The 15497-nt window shown below is 34.8% G+C and overlaps 1 protein-coding gene across 1 annotated transcript in view; it reads left to right on the forward strand.

Moving 5' to 3' along the window:
• TBC1D32 (TBC1 domain family member 32) overlaps positions 1 to 15497 on the forward strand; it is an 83605-nt gene that overhangs the window by 42863 nt on the left and 25245 nt on the right. The window contains exons 24-27 of the mRNA XM_040598760.1: positions 3013 to 3135; positions 4393 to 4501; positions 5346 to 5439; positions 11183 to 11308. Coding sequence (XP_040454694.1) covers positions 3013 to 3135; positions 4393 to 4501; positions 5346 to 5439; positions 11183 to 11308 — 452 coding nt within the window. The remainder of the gene's footprint in view (positions 1 to 3012; positions 3136 to 4392; positions 4502 to 5345; positions 5440 to 11182; positions 11309 to 15497) is intronic.

Here is a 15497-nt window from a genome sequence, read left to right on the forward strand (position 1 = left end):
GGCAACTTAGAAAATGGGAGTACGGGGAGCATCATATTATTTTGTAGTCTTATTTTGTAGTCTTAAAAGACACTAATATAAAAAATATTAAGAAATATGATACTAAGCTATCGTCATAAAGGGTAGCAACTCAGAGAAATTAATAGGTGGTTTAATTATATTATTTTCAATTAAAAAAATTAGAAAGGCAACATAAAAATTAACAAGGTGTTGAGTTTGTTTGGTTTTTTTTCAGCTAGAATTTTTTTACTAGCTGGTTTATTTCCATGAAGGACCTTCTATTCTGCCATAATTAAAGAAGTCATTATGATTCCACCTACCAAAACCAAGGAGATAGTTGGTTTACATCGGTACACAAGTACTAGTTACCATGCCTTCTTTCAGACTAGAGATTTTTACAATCAAGTACTAGTTGTGTAATTGTAATTGAAGGGGGAGAATCCAGAGAGCACCCTCTAAGAAAGACAGGAATGACATAGGACAGGGAGTGCAGAATTCAGAAACCAAGCTACTTACTGCTACCATATTTTCACAAATATGATACGTATTTTGATTTTTCTGAATTTCTTTAAAACTACTGTTTTATAAAAGACTGCCTTCAGATAACCTTTTGTTTTATCTGTGTTGCAGTTTGTTCCTCGGAATATGGTAAATCGTATTAGTAGTTTTCACAGAATTATAGAATCAGGATTGAAAGGGAGATTGAAGTTTGTGTAGTCCAGCTGCTCTGCTCAAAGTGGGTTCAATTTGAGAGCATTACTAAAGGCTGTGTCAAGTCTGGTTTAGGGTATCTCCAAAGGTGGTGATCCTGCAATATCTCTGGGCAACTTGTTCCACGGTTTCACCACTGTCACAGTATGTTAAAATGGAATTTCCTGTGTTTCAATTCATGCCCTTTGCCTCTTGTTCTTTCGCTGGGTATCACTGAGAGGAATCTGGCTCCGTCTCCAAACTCTCCTGTCAGGTAATTATACACATTGACAAGGTCTCCCCAGAGCCTTCCCCAGGCTGAGCAGTTCCAGCTCTCTCAGCCTCTTTCCCCATGTCAGATGGCCCAAGCCCTTAATCATACTTAATGTATCTCAGAAAGATATGCTTTGATTTTATTGTATCTGTCAAGGTTTTATACCTTTTCATAAGTATACACTCCTTATAGACAGGATATTGAACTGGGTGGTCTAATCCAATTCTTATATTCCAGATGCAATTAAAAACAAATAAAAAAGAAAACCTTCACTGCTATATTCAGGCATGTTTGCAAATATACATGCTAGAAGATGTGACACTTTTATTTTAGTTTCAAACTTTAGTCTCTACATTTATGACTTTGGAAGGTAAAGCAATGGAATATTACTTTTAACCAAATATCTGTACTTCAGTGATGGCATTTTTACATGGATTTTTTCATGTAGATGAAAATTTCATTTGAATGCCACAGCAGAGGCTGCTCCTCTTAGATCTCATATATTTTGTCATTTATCCTATCAGAATCCCTCTACCTAATTTTATTTGCTTATGGTTTTTTTTTTTTTTTTTTTTTGCTCTGCCAGTGGAGATGTTATAAGTGTTCTCAGCCATCAGTCTTCCCCCAAGTGGTTTTTAACTGCTGGAAACTGGTTCTGTGCCATTTAAAGTCATCATACTTAACAGAAGAAATGGTCCATCTTCATAATGGTTTCAGTGCTCTTTTTGTGGATTTTTCTTCTATACAATAAGAAAAAAAATTGTAGTTGAACTGGCATTTCTTCTGTGATTTAGAAAAGTACTGAGAACAAACCACTGTCAGGATATAGTTAATGTAAAATTAAATAAAACTTGAAGAGGACTGAAACCGAACAGAACAAGTTATACTAAAAAAGCAACAAGGAAAAAAAAAATAAGATGTATTATCATCTTGACCATTTAATCCTTGGCCACAATTATGTGAATTTGCAGCTGTTAAATTATGCAGAGAATAGCTTGTGAACTTTTGCTATTGTCGGTAGAAGCATATTGGGAATTCCATGGAAGAAAATAAGCATTGACTAACGGACTACAAATTTCAGACAATACGTATTTTTTAGCTGATATCAAGTCTTATGTGAATGCAAAATATAATGCTGATCAGAGTTTATTTATATTGTGTTTTATTACTATGATAAGACAGAAAATAAAAATAACAACAAGAATGTTTAGTCATATTATTTTCCATGAACAGGAAGCCTTCAATGAAATTACTCTGTTGCTGTGTTAGAATGAATAGATTAAAAAAAAAAAAAAAAAAGGAAAGAAAAAAGGAAGTAATATGATTCGGATTGCCCTACATCAAATTTACGTGAAATATATTGGAGTACTTTCACTGTTAATTTGCCCTGAAGTTATGAAAGAAAATTGTATTTAATGTGCTGCTATGTTCTCTTGTGATTATTAATTTAATTTACCGTTGTTTTGTGTTTTTCTGAAATAAAGGGAAAACACGGAAGATTTGTTGTTTTTATTAACAAGGTAAATCTATTGCTTTTGAACTGTGTTAAATTTGATTATACAAAAGTGTTTAAAAGGCTGTTTTCTAAAGGAAAGATGTATTTTTATCTCCTTCCCTTTCCATTCATTCTTCAGCCAACCTGATTCTGAGTTGCCTTACTAGCCTATTATTGTGTAATTTCTTCACATTTCACATGGAATGTCTGATTAAGTCTGTGTCACTTTTGTTATTGTGTGATATAAGCTCAAAAGCAGACTGAGCTGACCAGTGAATATTTTCTCTGGTTGTTCAGTGCACATGAAAATCTGCTGGGAACTATTCCCTGTTTGCTCAAAGCTGTGCCACTTGAGTGGCTAAAAGGGATATAAAAGAGTGTTCCTGACCCAGTTCCGTCTGGGTATTTCCAGATACTTCAAGGTTTTTGGGTTGCCTTTTTTTTTTTTTTCTTTTTTTTTTTTTTTTGACATCTCATAAACACGTTCACCTTTGCCTTACTGTGCATTACTGGATTCCTGAGTGATGTGCTATCATTTCAATGTATCCTGCAGGCTGTTAAATGTGCTGTGCTGTGAGCTCAATACCCTATTACTCTTGGAATCTCAGTATAAAGTGTCACAAGTTTTACTAACTGCTCAGGAGGAAAATGTCACAGAAACTTCAGAAGGACCAGGGTAAGAAGTGACTGATGTAAATGTTATTTTAACTATCAGACTTTTTTCCTGACAACAAATGCATGAATACCTTAGTGGCTTTAAACAATACATCTGCTCTCACTGAAGTTGGCTTCTAATGTGCTTAAGTTTGTTTATGTGCAGGTTTGTCATCAATCTTAAGTTATGAAAAGATACAACAGTTTTGTTCATTCTCCCACGTCCACCTCAAAAGTGTAAGAAATAAAGCAGCAAATATTTTCCTCATTTTTATTTGAATTAAAATTGGTTTTTTTTTTTTTTTTTTTTTTTTTTTTTTAGAAAAAGAGTGCAAAATTTGTAGATGTAAATGTGGCTTTTAATTTTACATTATTCTTTAATGTTATGTATAGAATATAAAATTAGGGTATTGTTTTAATGCTTATGAATTAAAGGCATCATCAGTACTTTGTTGTTTTTTTTTTTTAAATATTTATTTATACCATAGTTGAGACTCCCGCTTCTGTGACTTTCCATTGCTAACTTCTATATAAAATTGCACAATGCATCTTTTCAAAAGGAAAAGTGTATTTTTGGGACAGAAGTGGACAGTCGTTTAGTCACAGATATTTTGTCCTTTCCCTTGGCATGCTGAGTTTTAAGAACTTTCCTTTTACTGTTTGCTGTATGGGACCAGTACTGAGTTTAAATCAACCAGTATGGGTGAAGTCTCAGCAGATATAGGTGATTGTTATTTACCATTTCAGGGTGAGACCTACTATTCCCTTACTAAGGAAAAGGTTGGAAGAAACTTGGTGTATAAAACCTGATTTTTAGTCCTTTTAAAAAATGTTGTACCTTGGGCTACACAGTGCCTTCAGACAGCAGGTTAGCTGTGTGTTAAGAATAACTGTTTTTGACAGCCAAAATTTGCTAGTAGGCCAAATAAGGCACAAATTTTGATGGTCCATTAACTGTCTCTGCCCTAATTACTAAGCATGTGGGCATAAAAAAAGCTTGTGCAGTTTTCTACTCTTTTGTGACCAATAATTGCTCAGATGTTTCCAGTCAGCAGTAGGTAGGGAGGTACAAAGCTAGGCTAATGCTTGCCAACATCTCAAAATACTGAATGTTTCTGTTTATTTCTTTATGCCTATGTGTTTTCCAGGTCGTGTTTTAACTCCAGTATGTCTCTCAAGATCTTCTTGCTCATTAATGTTTTTTGAATTGAACAGTTGGTAAATCAAAGTGGTTCTGATTTTTTGTTTTTGCGGTTTTGCATGGTTTTTTTTCCCCCAGAGATTTTATAATTGATGGTCTATCAGTGGAGAGAAACCATGTTCTTGTAAGGATAAATCTGATTGGAGGACCACAGGAAAGGATTTTGCCTTTGAGAGAACTAGATAAGGTTAGAATCTAAAGTTTAACAGTTTCTCTTTCCATAACTCCTGCCTTCATTAATTGAACATTTTTGCTGATAATTCAGCATGCGGAAAATTATTTAACATTAAAAAATACCAGTCCACCTTTAGCTTTATAAAGGGCTAAAATTTTTTAAAAGCGATACACTGAAGAAATACGTTGTTCCCACTCTCTGGGGATTGGGCATGTGCCAAGGACATAGCTCATTCAGATGAAATGTTTGTATTGCTCCATTTGAATGTTACTTTTCCTAGTATAAAAGTGAATGCACTTTGTGGTTTTTTTCCCTTTTTTTATTTCTGTATTTTCTTTATTATTTTTCCATGTGTTATATCTTCCTTTTATTTGATATTTTTTCCATGCTTGGGTTTTCATCTGCGGTATCTAATATAGTGTTTCTTGAGCAGCTGCTTTAAATGTTCTGCTTCTCACAGGCTGTCAGTTTTATAAAGATGAAATGCAAATTGCTGTCAGCACTGCAAAGACAGCTAGATCAGTGTATACATTGGAAATACAGTTTTATGGTTTTGTTTTTTTTTTATTTTTATAAAAATTGCTATTTCCTTTTTGGTTGAAAAGAAGAACTGTAAAATCAAAACTGTCAGTGGTAGATACCAGACAAAATTCTGGCTCAAATGCTTTTTGAATTTTGTATCCCTTCAACTTTTTTTTTCTTTTTCTTTTATTTATGGAATAGCTCATTGCAAATTGTAGTAATAAGCATAATTTTGGTGCATAGTCAATAATTCAGGGAGCTTTACCAGTGAGTTGATTGAGCAAATGCTATTAATTCTTCTCCTAAATTAATTTCTTTCTGGTTCTGTTTTTAGGGCAGTGATCCATATCCTTGGCCAATGTTTTCATCCTTCCCATTGCCAAAGTGCTATCTTGCAGAAGTTTCAAGGAAAGCTGAATACAGACAAGGTACATCAAAAGCCTGCAAGCAGTGTAGATGTCAAACAAGCATTTCTAGATTTATTAAATTTTTCCTTCCTCCCTGCCCCACCCCATCCCTCAGATTATAATCCCATAAATACTTAAGGATTGTTTATTGTCGGCTGAATTTGTAGCTAAATAAGTTGGTTTGGTTTTGCTTGTCTGGCTTTGTGAAGCTGTCAGTCTGCAAAGCTCTGTTTAGTAATCTAATTCTTATGCAAACTTCAAGATTAACCTTTTGGCTCCTCTCAGGTGGGTGACTCATGAGACATTTATATCATATTTCTCGTAACTGAAGCAAGACAGTATGGCTAAGCTACAAATTTTTTCTACACTGTTTTTGTGATTCAGATCCCTGTGTTTACAAAGCTTGACGATGTGTGAAATAGCGTTTAGGATAGTTGGTTTCTACATTGAACATCAATTTGGAATGTGGGTGGACCAAAGAATCCTTTGAAGAACTGTCTAGGCACAGAAGTTTAATTCATACAGAGAAACTATTTTAAGGTTTTAATTTGCATAGACAATGCAAAAGAATCTGAATGGTTTATAGTAAATAAATCATTCTTTGTGTTTGTTCATGTTTACTGTATCCTTGAGATGCACTTACGAGAAATTACTTGTGAATTTCCTTAGCAGATACAGATTTTCAGAAGTGATAAAAATTCCACATTAACTGTAGAATACAAAATAGTCTGTTTATAAAAATCTAGAAAAAATAAATGGTGATTCCTTTCTCTGACAAGAGGAAAGGCCATGTAGTTATAAAAGAAGGGAGTTTTCTGCATCTAAACTTTAGTAATACTGTTCCAGGCTTCTCAAGACAATTTTCATAAGACAACAATCAAATCACTGTAAAGTTTTAAATATGTCTTCAAGGAGGCAGGTAGTATAGCTCTTGGATTGGAAAAGCATATTTTGTTGTATCCCACAGAACCTCTCTGTTTTCATGTTCAGAGCAATTCTGTTGCTCATCATTAATCAGCGGAATAATGGAATAGAGATTGTAGTTGCCACTTTCATGGATGGGAACCAGCTAGGAAAGGTTGAGTAAAACTTTAGGGCTAACAGTGAATTTCCTAAAATGAAATTTCAAAGGTTTGCAAATGTGTTTGATGAACTACTGAGATATATTAATTTGTAATGGTGTTTTTGATATTAAAGGTAACTGAAGACTGTACCACTGAAAAATGAACAGAACATCTAGTTCCATAGTTAAGCAATACATTTTGTGTTTGCTGTTTGGAAAAAAAGGAAAAAAAAACCCAACATTTGAAGTGTTCTATTTCAGTTTTCATTTAAAAAACAAACAAACAAAAAAGGATTCTTCCGCTGAACTGTGAATATCTGATTTGCCAGACTGAAGCTTTCAGGATGTGAAGTTATTTTGAAAGACAGTATCAGAATAAATAGATCAAAATTGAAAAGAAAGAAATTAAAAAATTGCTATTTCCAGTGCTTGGAAAATAAGAAATCAAGAGCAGGAGTAGAAGATGGGGAATATCTGAACTGTATCCTTCAGCATGACAGTATGGTAGTGATAGGCAGTGACAGAATTGCTGTTTCACAAGAGAGATTAAAAATGTGATTATGAGAAAAGTCTGTGAGTTACATTTATATAAGGCAGAAGATGATCTTTGTTAGCTGAAGGTGGTGAGTCCTTGGGTGGAGTACCTCTAGAAGTACCTTCTTGTATTTCTTTCAGGAAAAATAAAGGCAAGTAATTAATGTAGGATAACTAGTGAACCTGTTTAGTGACATACAAGAAAAGAGAAGAGCAGGACTTCTCTGTTTTGGCATTGGCATGTAGTTAGAAAACCTCTAGCAACAGTGGGAAAGCCCACCCTCAGTAACAAGCAATATGCATAGCCCAGGACTGTGTTGTAGTTGGAGTTCAAGCTACGTGGTAATACTGTTGGGCAAGTTACAGTTGCCTGCTAACTTGTGAAAGTGAGCTGGCATTTATTTGGTATCGTGAGTTTTTTGGAAGCAGTATTCATTCAAAAAAACCCCCAAGGTTCACTTTTGTACTGTGGTGACCTGCTGGTAGAAGTGATATCCATGTTTAATGACAAGCTGTTAAGAGAAGCAATTAGTTTAGCTGGAAGAAAATAAGATGCTGAAGTTGCCACAGTATAGCAGTTACAGTATATGATAGATGTATTAAGTGCATGGTTATGCTTTAGTATCTTGTTGCATGGATCATAAGCTTGTTTCTGTTTTTCTGAGTTTGAACATTCCTGTGCATTCTCTGAGCTGTCTTGTATCCTCCTTGACTGGATGGGAAAAAATCCACTGGTTAAATAAAAACAAGTTCTTATTCTCAACAGATTGCTTGCCTGTCCCTGTTTTGATGGCAAAACATGTATCTGCATTAGTTCTAGTTGATACGTATTTGAAGTTGCTTAAGTCCCTTTTTTATTAAATACTACCTTCCCAGGGGAACCTTAGGCAGAAAAGTCCATGGTCTTTAGCGAAGTTTCAGAAAAGACTGTAATACTACAATCTTTATTTCCTTATCCTATAGTTATAAGCTAAGATTGTGAAAGGTTACACATTTAAACAGTGCAATTATGGATGCATTGGCGCTGCTACACACTAGCATTGTGTGCATTTCAGCAATCATAAAATGAAGATTTAATTTTGTAAAACCTGTAGGAGAGGAAGAACGTTAGAGACAAACTGCAAAGAAAATAGGGGTCAAATCAAGAAGCCCAAAGGACACAGCAGAGATGGATGGGCCATGATCTTGAAATCCTTTGTTCTTGAAAATTTTGGGGAATTTTTTTTTTAGTAGTTTTGTTTCCTTCAGGGGAATCAAAGTTTCACCCTGGGCCCTGTTTGGTAAATTGACTGATTAAATCTCAGCTTGTAGTCTCTGATCCTTGTCTGCCAAACTGAATTAATACAATCCTTTAGGAAGTAAAATAACCACTTAACTTGTAGAGGAGTGTTGCTCTGCAGTTCTAAGATTTTCCCCAGTCTTCATCTGTTATATGAATAGCAGAAAAGGGCAGAGAAAGAACTAGAAATCTTACTGATAATACTTTAAGAGTAAATCCTTCACATTAAATTTTCATACTCACATGAACTGTTCTAAGCATCAGTGCTTGTTATTTGGAAAGATATTGAGGGTAACAAAGGATTTCAGGTTAAATAATTTGAAATAATTATTAATGATAAATAAGTTACTATAATAAGCTTCTTTGGAAATACTGTGTCTTGTATAATAAATTACAATGTCAGGGAGACAATGTACTGATTATAAATCATTAAGGTCTTTAGATCAGCTTACAATAAAATATATGCAATACTGTAATTCTGTTGAAAAGATTCTAATCATCTTAAAGGAATAAGACAAATTGAAAATAATATTTTGTTTGTGGAAACAATTAAGTTTTGATGAAAAAAAATACTATAAAGAAGTAAAAGTAACAGCAAATATTCTAAATAGCCATAAATAAACTGACTAAAACAGTTGTTGAATCTTTAATCAAATCAACTTTTGTGACAGAATTCATTTCTATAGTGTCCAAAATGTAGAAACAGAACAAAGAAGAGCTTGCAAGGTGTGAAGAACCTTTATCACATTAGTGGATAGTTAGTAGCAGTGTAGACTATGATCCTTTTGCAATGATGGGAACTGCATGGTCTCATAGCAAAGGGATTGCACACAGCTGGAGTGAATGCATATGTTTTTACCTTATCACAGATAATGCCTTTATGTTTCCCCCCAAGTTGATGAGAAAACATTTCATACTAGCATCAAGCACTCTGGCAACCAAGTTGCTTGAGGAGAGGCAGTCCAATTGATTGTTTCCAGTTTGTAGGAGTCAGTATTCTCTGTTAGAAAACTGAGTTTGATCTGTTTTATCTTGCATATAATTACTTTATGAAATGACTTGGCATTTGAACTTGAAATTTGCTCTGCCTTCAGAAAAACAGAATTTGAATAGTCAGCCCTTCCCAATATATTAGCATATTCTAAACAAATGTTGCATATAGGAAGAAATTATTTTCTCTGTGATCTGCCAAAGCATATGTATGCATTATTTTAATTGCTACCCTGCATATATTATTCAGTGTGCTCTGTCATCATATGTCATGATAGCTTGCTGTTATTCATTGTTCAGTGTGAAATTGAAGACAGACATTTTGGTTGCAGAAGGTGTTTAAGTAAAAAATTCTTAAGGCTTTAAGTACAGACATCATATTGTTGAAAGCCAACTTAACATTTTTGTGTATGATTACACATGATCATTCTACATTTGTCACTATGGTTCATGGTAATGTTTTCCAGCCTCTGTGAGATCCAGCTAGCTGGGAAATTTACTGCCTCAGCCTGTAATATTTTATTCTAGAAAATTGGTAAATTATGTGTAATTTCCTTTAACTTAGTAGAAAATAGAGGGTGGGGGAAAATCACTTTTAGCCAAAAGAGAAGAGAACATATTTACTGTCCTTTTGTCATAGCATCAATGGCAATTTTAATTCTGAAGTCTTGTCTCCCTATTGTAAAGAGAGAATGTGTCTTTAATAAGAAGGTAAGAGTAACAGTAAGGAGCAATCTTTGGAATACTTTCTTTGCATTTAAAAGAAACCTTTCATAAGGATTTTTTTGTAAACTGTTCCACAGATTAGTTTTATAAGCAAGCTGAACATATAATGAAAAACGTTATCTGATACATTTTTGCCTCATACATAACAATTGTACCAAAAGACTGTTTTAATAGTGCTCAGGTAAAAAGTCAAGCGTTCAGAAGTTAGAAAATGTCTGAATTATATTGTTGCAGCCTCTGACAGCACCAACAAGGAGCCTGTGGCCCTGGGCTGGAAAATGTTGGGGGGGTGCAAAAGTATACTTTAGTAACCTTTTGTTCCAATTTTAAGTCCTTCAGCTGAAGTTAGGAAATGCTGGAGATCAGCAGCAAAGCTATTACAAGAATTCTTTTAGTATGGGCAGCCCAATATATTTTAACAACATTTATTCAATAGGTATGTCTAGCAACCTGAAAGTATACACATACATGCCATAATATCTGTCCCAAGTAGAAGCATCTGAAGGAAACCTACTTGCAGAAGGAAGCAGAGATTTTCTATCGAACACTGTTACGTTGCTGTCTTATCATGCTCCATTTAATTTTGCACAAATCGGTACTGCCACTTCACAGTTTTATTGTTAAACCAATGATATTTGGTGGAAGATCTTTGCCTGTTTTATATTTTAGATTGTCAAAGTGGTGAAATTACATGGAAATACAAAACTACTTTCTTTAAAATGTCTTTCCAGTTTATATCACTTCAGGACACAGGAGTAATACCTTTAGGGGAGTTATAAAATGTACCTCAGTAATGTCTTAAATGTTCAAAACCCAGCAGTAAATAGAATGAATATTTCTGTTCTGTATAAAGCAGAATGTCATCAGCTTTAGGACTGCTTCTCCAGTTTAATTGTCATAAGATAAGGGATATTTATTTAGTCTTTCCTTTCTAAGGTATGAAGTCTGCCAAAATTACTATGCAATGACAGGGCTTTCAGCTGCATCGGACTTTCCTGTTTTTCATTGAAATGCTTTCTAGGTTCTGAATGCATCTACTTGTTTCTATGATACACTGTTACTAATAGCTTCTTATGATTTATTTAGTAAGTTTAAAAAAACAGAAAGAAAAATAATAAAAAAAGAGCCAGGATTATAATTACAGAATAACACTTATTTTTAATTTCTTCTAGATAAAGATCTTGACAAGCTTCTATCACTCTTGAAAAGTCCAGAGAAGCAAACTGGAGGGACAGAAATTTGTAGGAAAGAGTTCTGCAAAGTTATGAAAGCCAGACCAGATATCATCAGTGGAACGAGTGAGTAGGACGTACCGAGTTTGACAGAGCAAGCAAAACAGAAGGCCACTGGCAAGCAACTGTTCTTTAAAGTTTCATTGAGGATTACATTATCTATACAATTAGTCAATAATTTTGTGTTGAATATGAAAACTATTTCAACGGGATTTTCCTGAGAAAAAAAGATTTATGCCTGATGTCCTATTTTTCTCTCTTATGTCTGTCATCTCTCTGTGTTGGCTGTGAAATTTGATGCAGAAACAGGGCTCAAATATAAGTGTTTCAGTTCTCTAAAGGGTCCATTGTTGAGATGCTGAGAAAATGGAAAAGAGAGCCTGAGAGAAAACACATTTCCCAGAGATCAGTGAATGACTTTAAGATGGGTTGAGAAATTGTAGGGTTGAGAAATTGTATTAATCGCCAAATTCAGTAAAACTTTACAGAATTAAGCCATTCTAAACATCAAAGAACACACTCAATAAGATTTTTCTTCATCCTAGTGAAGAGCATGCTCATGCAGGAGCATTGCCAAAACAAAAGCAAGTGATCACCCATGTGACATAAATCATCAGAAATCAGATGAGGTAACTCGTAATATATAAACTTATGTAGCAATAAAGAAGTTAGGTGTTTTCAGAAACTGTTGGCTTCCATTTCTGTAAGAATTCTGGTTATAGTCAGATGGTCAGTTGTAGTCTGACTTTTTGTTCACAGGTGCCAAAGGTTTCCCTTTAAATTCTTCAGTAAGGAATAAACGCAACTGGCAGTGAAGGCAGATGAACTATGGGATCAAAGTAACCCAGCATTTGTGGTTTACATGAGACCTGAATTCTGTGATAAATTACATAGCAACACAAAAGTATAAAATGGTTTCAGAAGCCTTAATGGAGTCATTTATACAGGAACTAATTTAGTATTAAAATAGTTAATAAGAAATTTGACATTTATATAACGTAGTTAAAGTCAGTAATTATTGAATGTTTCTAAATTCTGAGCTTTCTGTTCTTATTATTTTTTTGAAACAACCTTGAGTGTATAATCTTAGCTGATTGTAAATTAGTCAGAGCTTTCCCCTTCTGTTTGGAAGAACATGTGTGTAGACAGAATACATATGTATTGGTATAGAGGGCATGTATCCACTTATACACTATATTGTACATGTCCACAAATGCATGTATTCAGACAGCTTTGTGAAACAGGTAAACAGAGATTCATAACCATTCAGAAATAACTGAATGTGTTTTATATGAGCTTCTGCCAGTATAAGAAAAATAAGTTGAAGAGTAGCCGTTAAGAAAACCCTAGATTTTTCTAGCAAAATTGTGTGTTTACATCTCTTGTATGACTGATCGAGTAGATCAGTGAGAGGTTTTTTGATGTTATATGTTGTGAAGCACAAATAATTTAGTATTTTCTAGACTGATCTCTTCTTGGATTATATGAATTTTTCATTGAAAATTGTTAGTCTGTCTTCCTGCATCTAAAAGGAATTGTTTGTTGAAAAAACATATTTTTACAAAAAACCAGAACATACATTTAAAGTAGGTGGCTTCCAAAGAAAAAGTATTTCCTTTTGTGCTTTGTAGCTATCCTTACACAGTCTCAAAACACATTAGGGTTGTTTTCTGCAACTGTGGAGGTACCAGAAGCTATAATGAGGAATTAAAGAGAGTCATTAAGATTTGTTAACCCAAAGCAAAAAATTATGCTTGGTTCTGGATAACTGTTTCCAGCTGAGATGGAACTGGTAGTAAAAATCAGCAAGAAAGTGTCTGTGGAATTGTTAAGCCTCACAGGAACTTATGCAAGTGATTTCACAAACCATACAAAAAAGCAAATATGAAAATAGAAACAGAATATCATAATGAAATACCAAATAAATAAAATCATCCTGCAAAAGGATAGTAATATGATAAACTCAGTGTAAGTACTTGGTAATTTAAGGTGGATGCAAAGCTGTTCAAATGGTGCATATCTGCTTCAAGATATTTCAGAAGCAGCAAAATATCTGCTGTGTGGTTTGAGGCAACATCATGTTCACTGAAACTATTTTATGAGGGCCAGCTGTGCTGCTATGTATCTTTTGTAGCATGTGAAGCTCTCCCCGATTTTAGAGCACTAAGAAGCTTCCGTCCAGATTCCAAGAAATCAAAACTTTCTCTGTAGTTACCGATGGAGCAAACTCCAAGGATTAGAGAACAAAGATGCATACCTACACTTCCTGTACTGTGCCCTTTGTAAGGGAGATTAACATTAACAGCAGTTGAACCAGAACAAAATCAGCAAAGATGAACTGGATCCAATGACTGTATAGTGTAGTGTGTATTGATTTTTAAAATATTTTGTGATTTAGTGTCAGGATTACCAGATGCTGAATCTGTAGAACCTGCTTGAACTCCATCAGAAAATCCTTGAGCAAACCGTATAGTATCGATATCTTGAATTCACTCCTCTGGTGTTGATTACCATGACATTGACTTGGTCAATGTTTTTGTGCTAAACGCTGTCGTATCGCATTGCTTTTGAGAATGTCCATCTTCATCCCTAGATTGGCATTTTCTCTGCTAAAGCATGACCTCTGACTATAGCTTTTAAGTACTTTCTGTGGTCAAACATCAAGATCCAGTTTTAAACGCCTTTATTGAACTGCTAACAGAAGATGCAAAACTTCTCAGGACTGTATATCTTTTATTGTGGTAGGACTGGCCATCTGAAAGGAGAACATCCTGTAGACAGCCACCTTCTAAATTCTGTTGTTCTAAGCGCAATAAGCTAAGACAAAGGGGTTCTTTGTCAATGCTAGAGTTACAGCTACTTGTTGTTGAGTGGCTTTGCATATGTCTTTGGGTCACTTAGGTCAGCTAGAGAACTATGGATAAAGCCCTTGGTCAGGTTAAGTCTTGGCCCCTTTTGAACTACTCTTTGCAATACTTGTGCCCTCCCTGAAGCATCTTCAGTACATCTAGGTAGGAGCTTTCTGTGTATTGGCATCTGAGCTTTGGCAGGAAGAGAAAGAGACAAATCAACTCCTGTGAGAAATAGCTTGGATTTGACTAGAAAATTAGTCCGTGTGAATCTAGGCTTAGTATATTGCATGTTCAAATTGTTCACGTGATTGGGAGGTGGTTTTTGGTTTTTTTGAACCATGTCTCTACTTGACTACTTTATCCATGCCTTTTTCAGTTGTCTCACGCTTCCTGTCCTTCAGGTATGGCAGAAGGCATTTCTTGTTGTTTTCAACCTCAGCAACTTCTTTTTAATGTGTTCCCAGTTAATGTTGTATCAGCAGCTGACCTCAATGTTCTATCAGCAGCTGACCTCTTTCCTGTCTGGGCAGATTCAACGTCCTTAGTCTTTCCTCTTAGGAGACTTTAAACCCTAAGTAAGAGAAATTAAGGGTGTTGCAGAGATCATATAATTATATGCTAACATTCTTCCCTTCATAATGACAGATACTCAGTCCTCAAATTCTAATCATTCTCCTTGAGCTTTATATCCATATGTGGATATGGATAGGGATAGTAAACTCAGCTAAAATTACTTGCTACCTGGAGTTATCCCATTTCCATGGCACATCTCCATCAGAAATCTGGACTTAGATCACCAGTATTCTTTAGGGCCTATTAATTTACCTCCAAATGGTTCTCGCTTAAAAAACAAACACAAAAAATACATGTGGGAGGCATATAGATAATTCTAATCTTTAGGCCATTATTCTTTTAGTGTCAGCAGCTATTGATGACTTCAAAGATATGAAAAGCATAGCAGCTCTTGAAATTGCATATGAGACCTTACTGGCAAACACAGGATTTTTCTTCAGTTTTTTACAAGTGAAACGGTTGATGAAAGCAGAGTCGTTATGATCAACGTAGTGTTCTGGAATCCATTCATTCTTCGTGAGCTCTGCATTGTCTGAGGTAGCTCTGTCCAAACCTGCTGACAAGGAATACTCAAGAGGCAGTGTCTTGTTTCTGGTGTTTTTGTGCTGCATACTTTAGCAATTGCTGCAAAATGTTGAAAGTAACTGCAGAACTTGCCCCATGCAATGAAGAACCAAAAAGAGGAGTATTTTCAGTAGATATGAATGTTGTGTGTGGTTGTGGTTTTTTTTATTCGGGATAACAAAGTGCTAAACTTTGGCAGTTTATCAGAATAGCCTAATCAGGCATTGTAAATGTAGCTTATATCAAGGTATACAGCTTGTGACAGA

The sequence above is a fragment of the Falco naumanni genome, chromosome 6 (assembly GCF_017639655.2).
Source record: "Falco naumanni isolate bFalNau1 chromosome 6, bFalNau1.pat, whole genome shotgun sequence".
In the NCBI taxonomy this organism is placed as follows: domain Eukaryota; kingdom Metazoa; phylum Chordata; class Aves; order Falconiformes; family Falconidae; genus Falco; species Falco naumanni.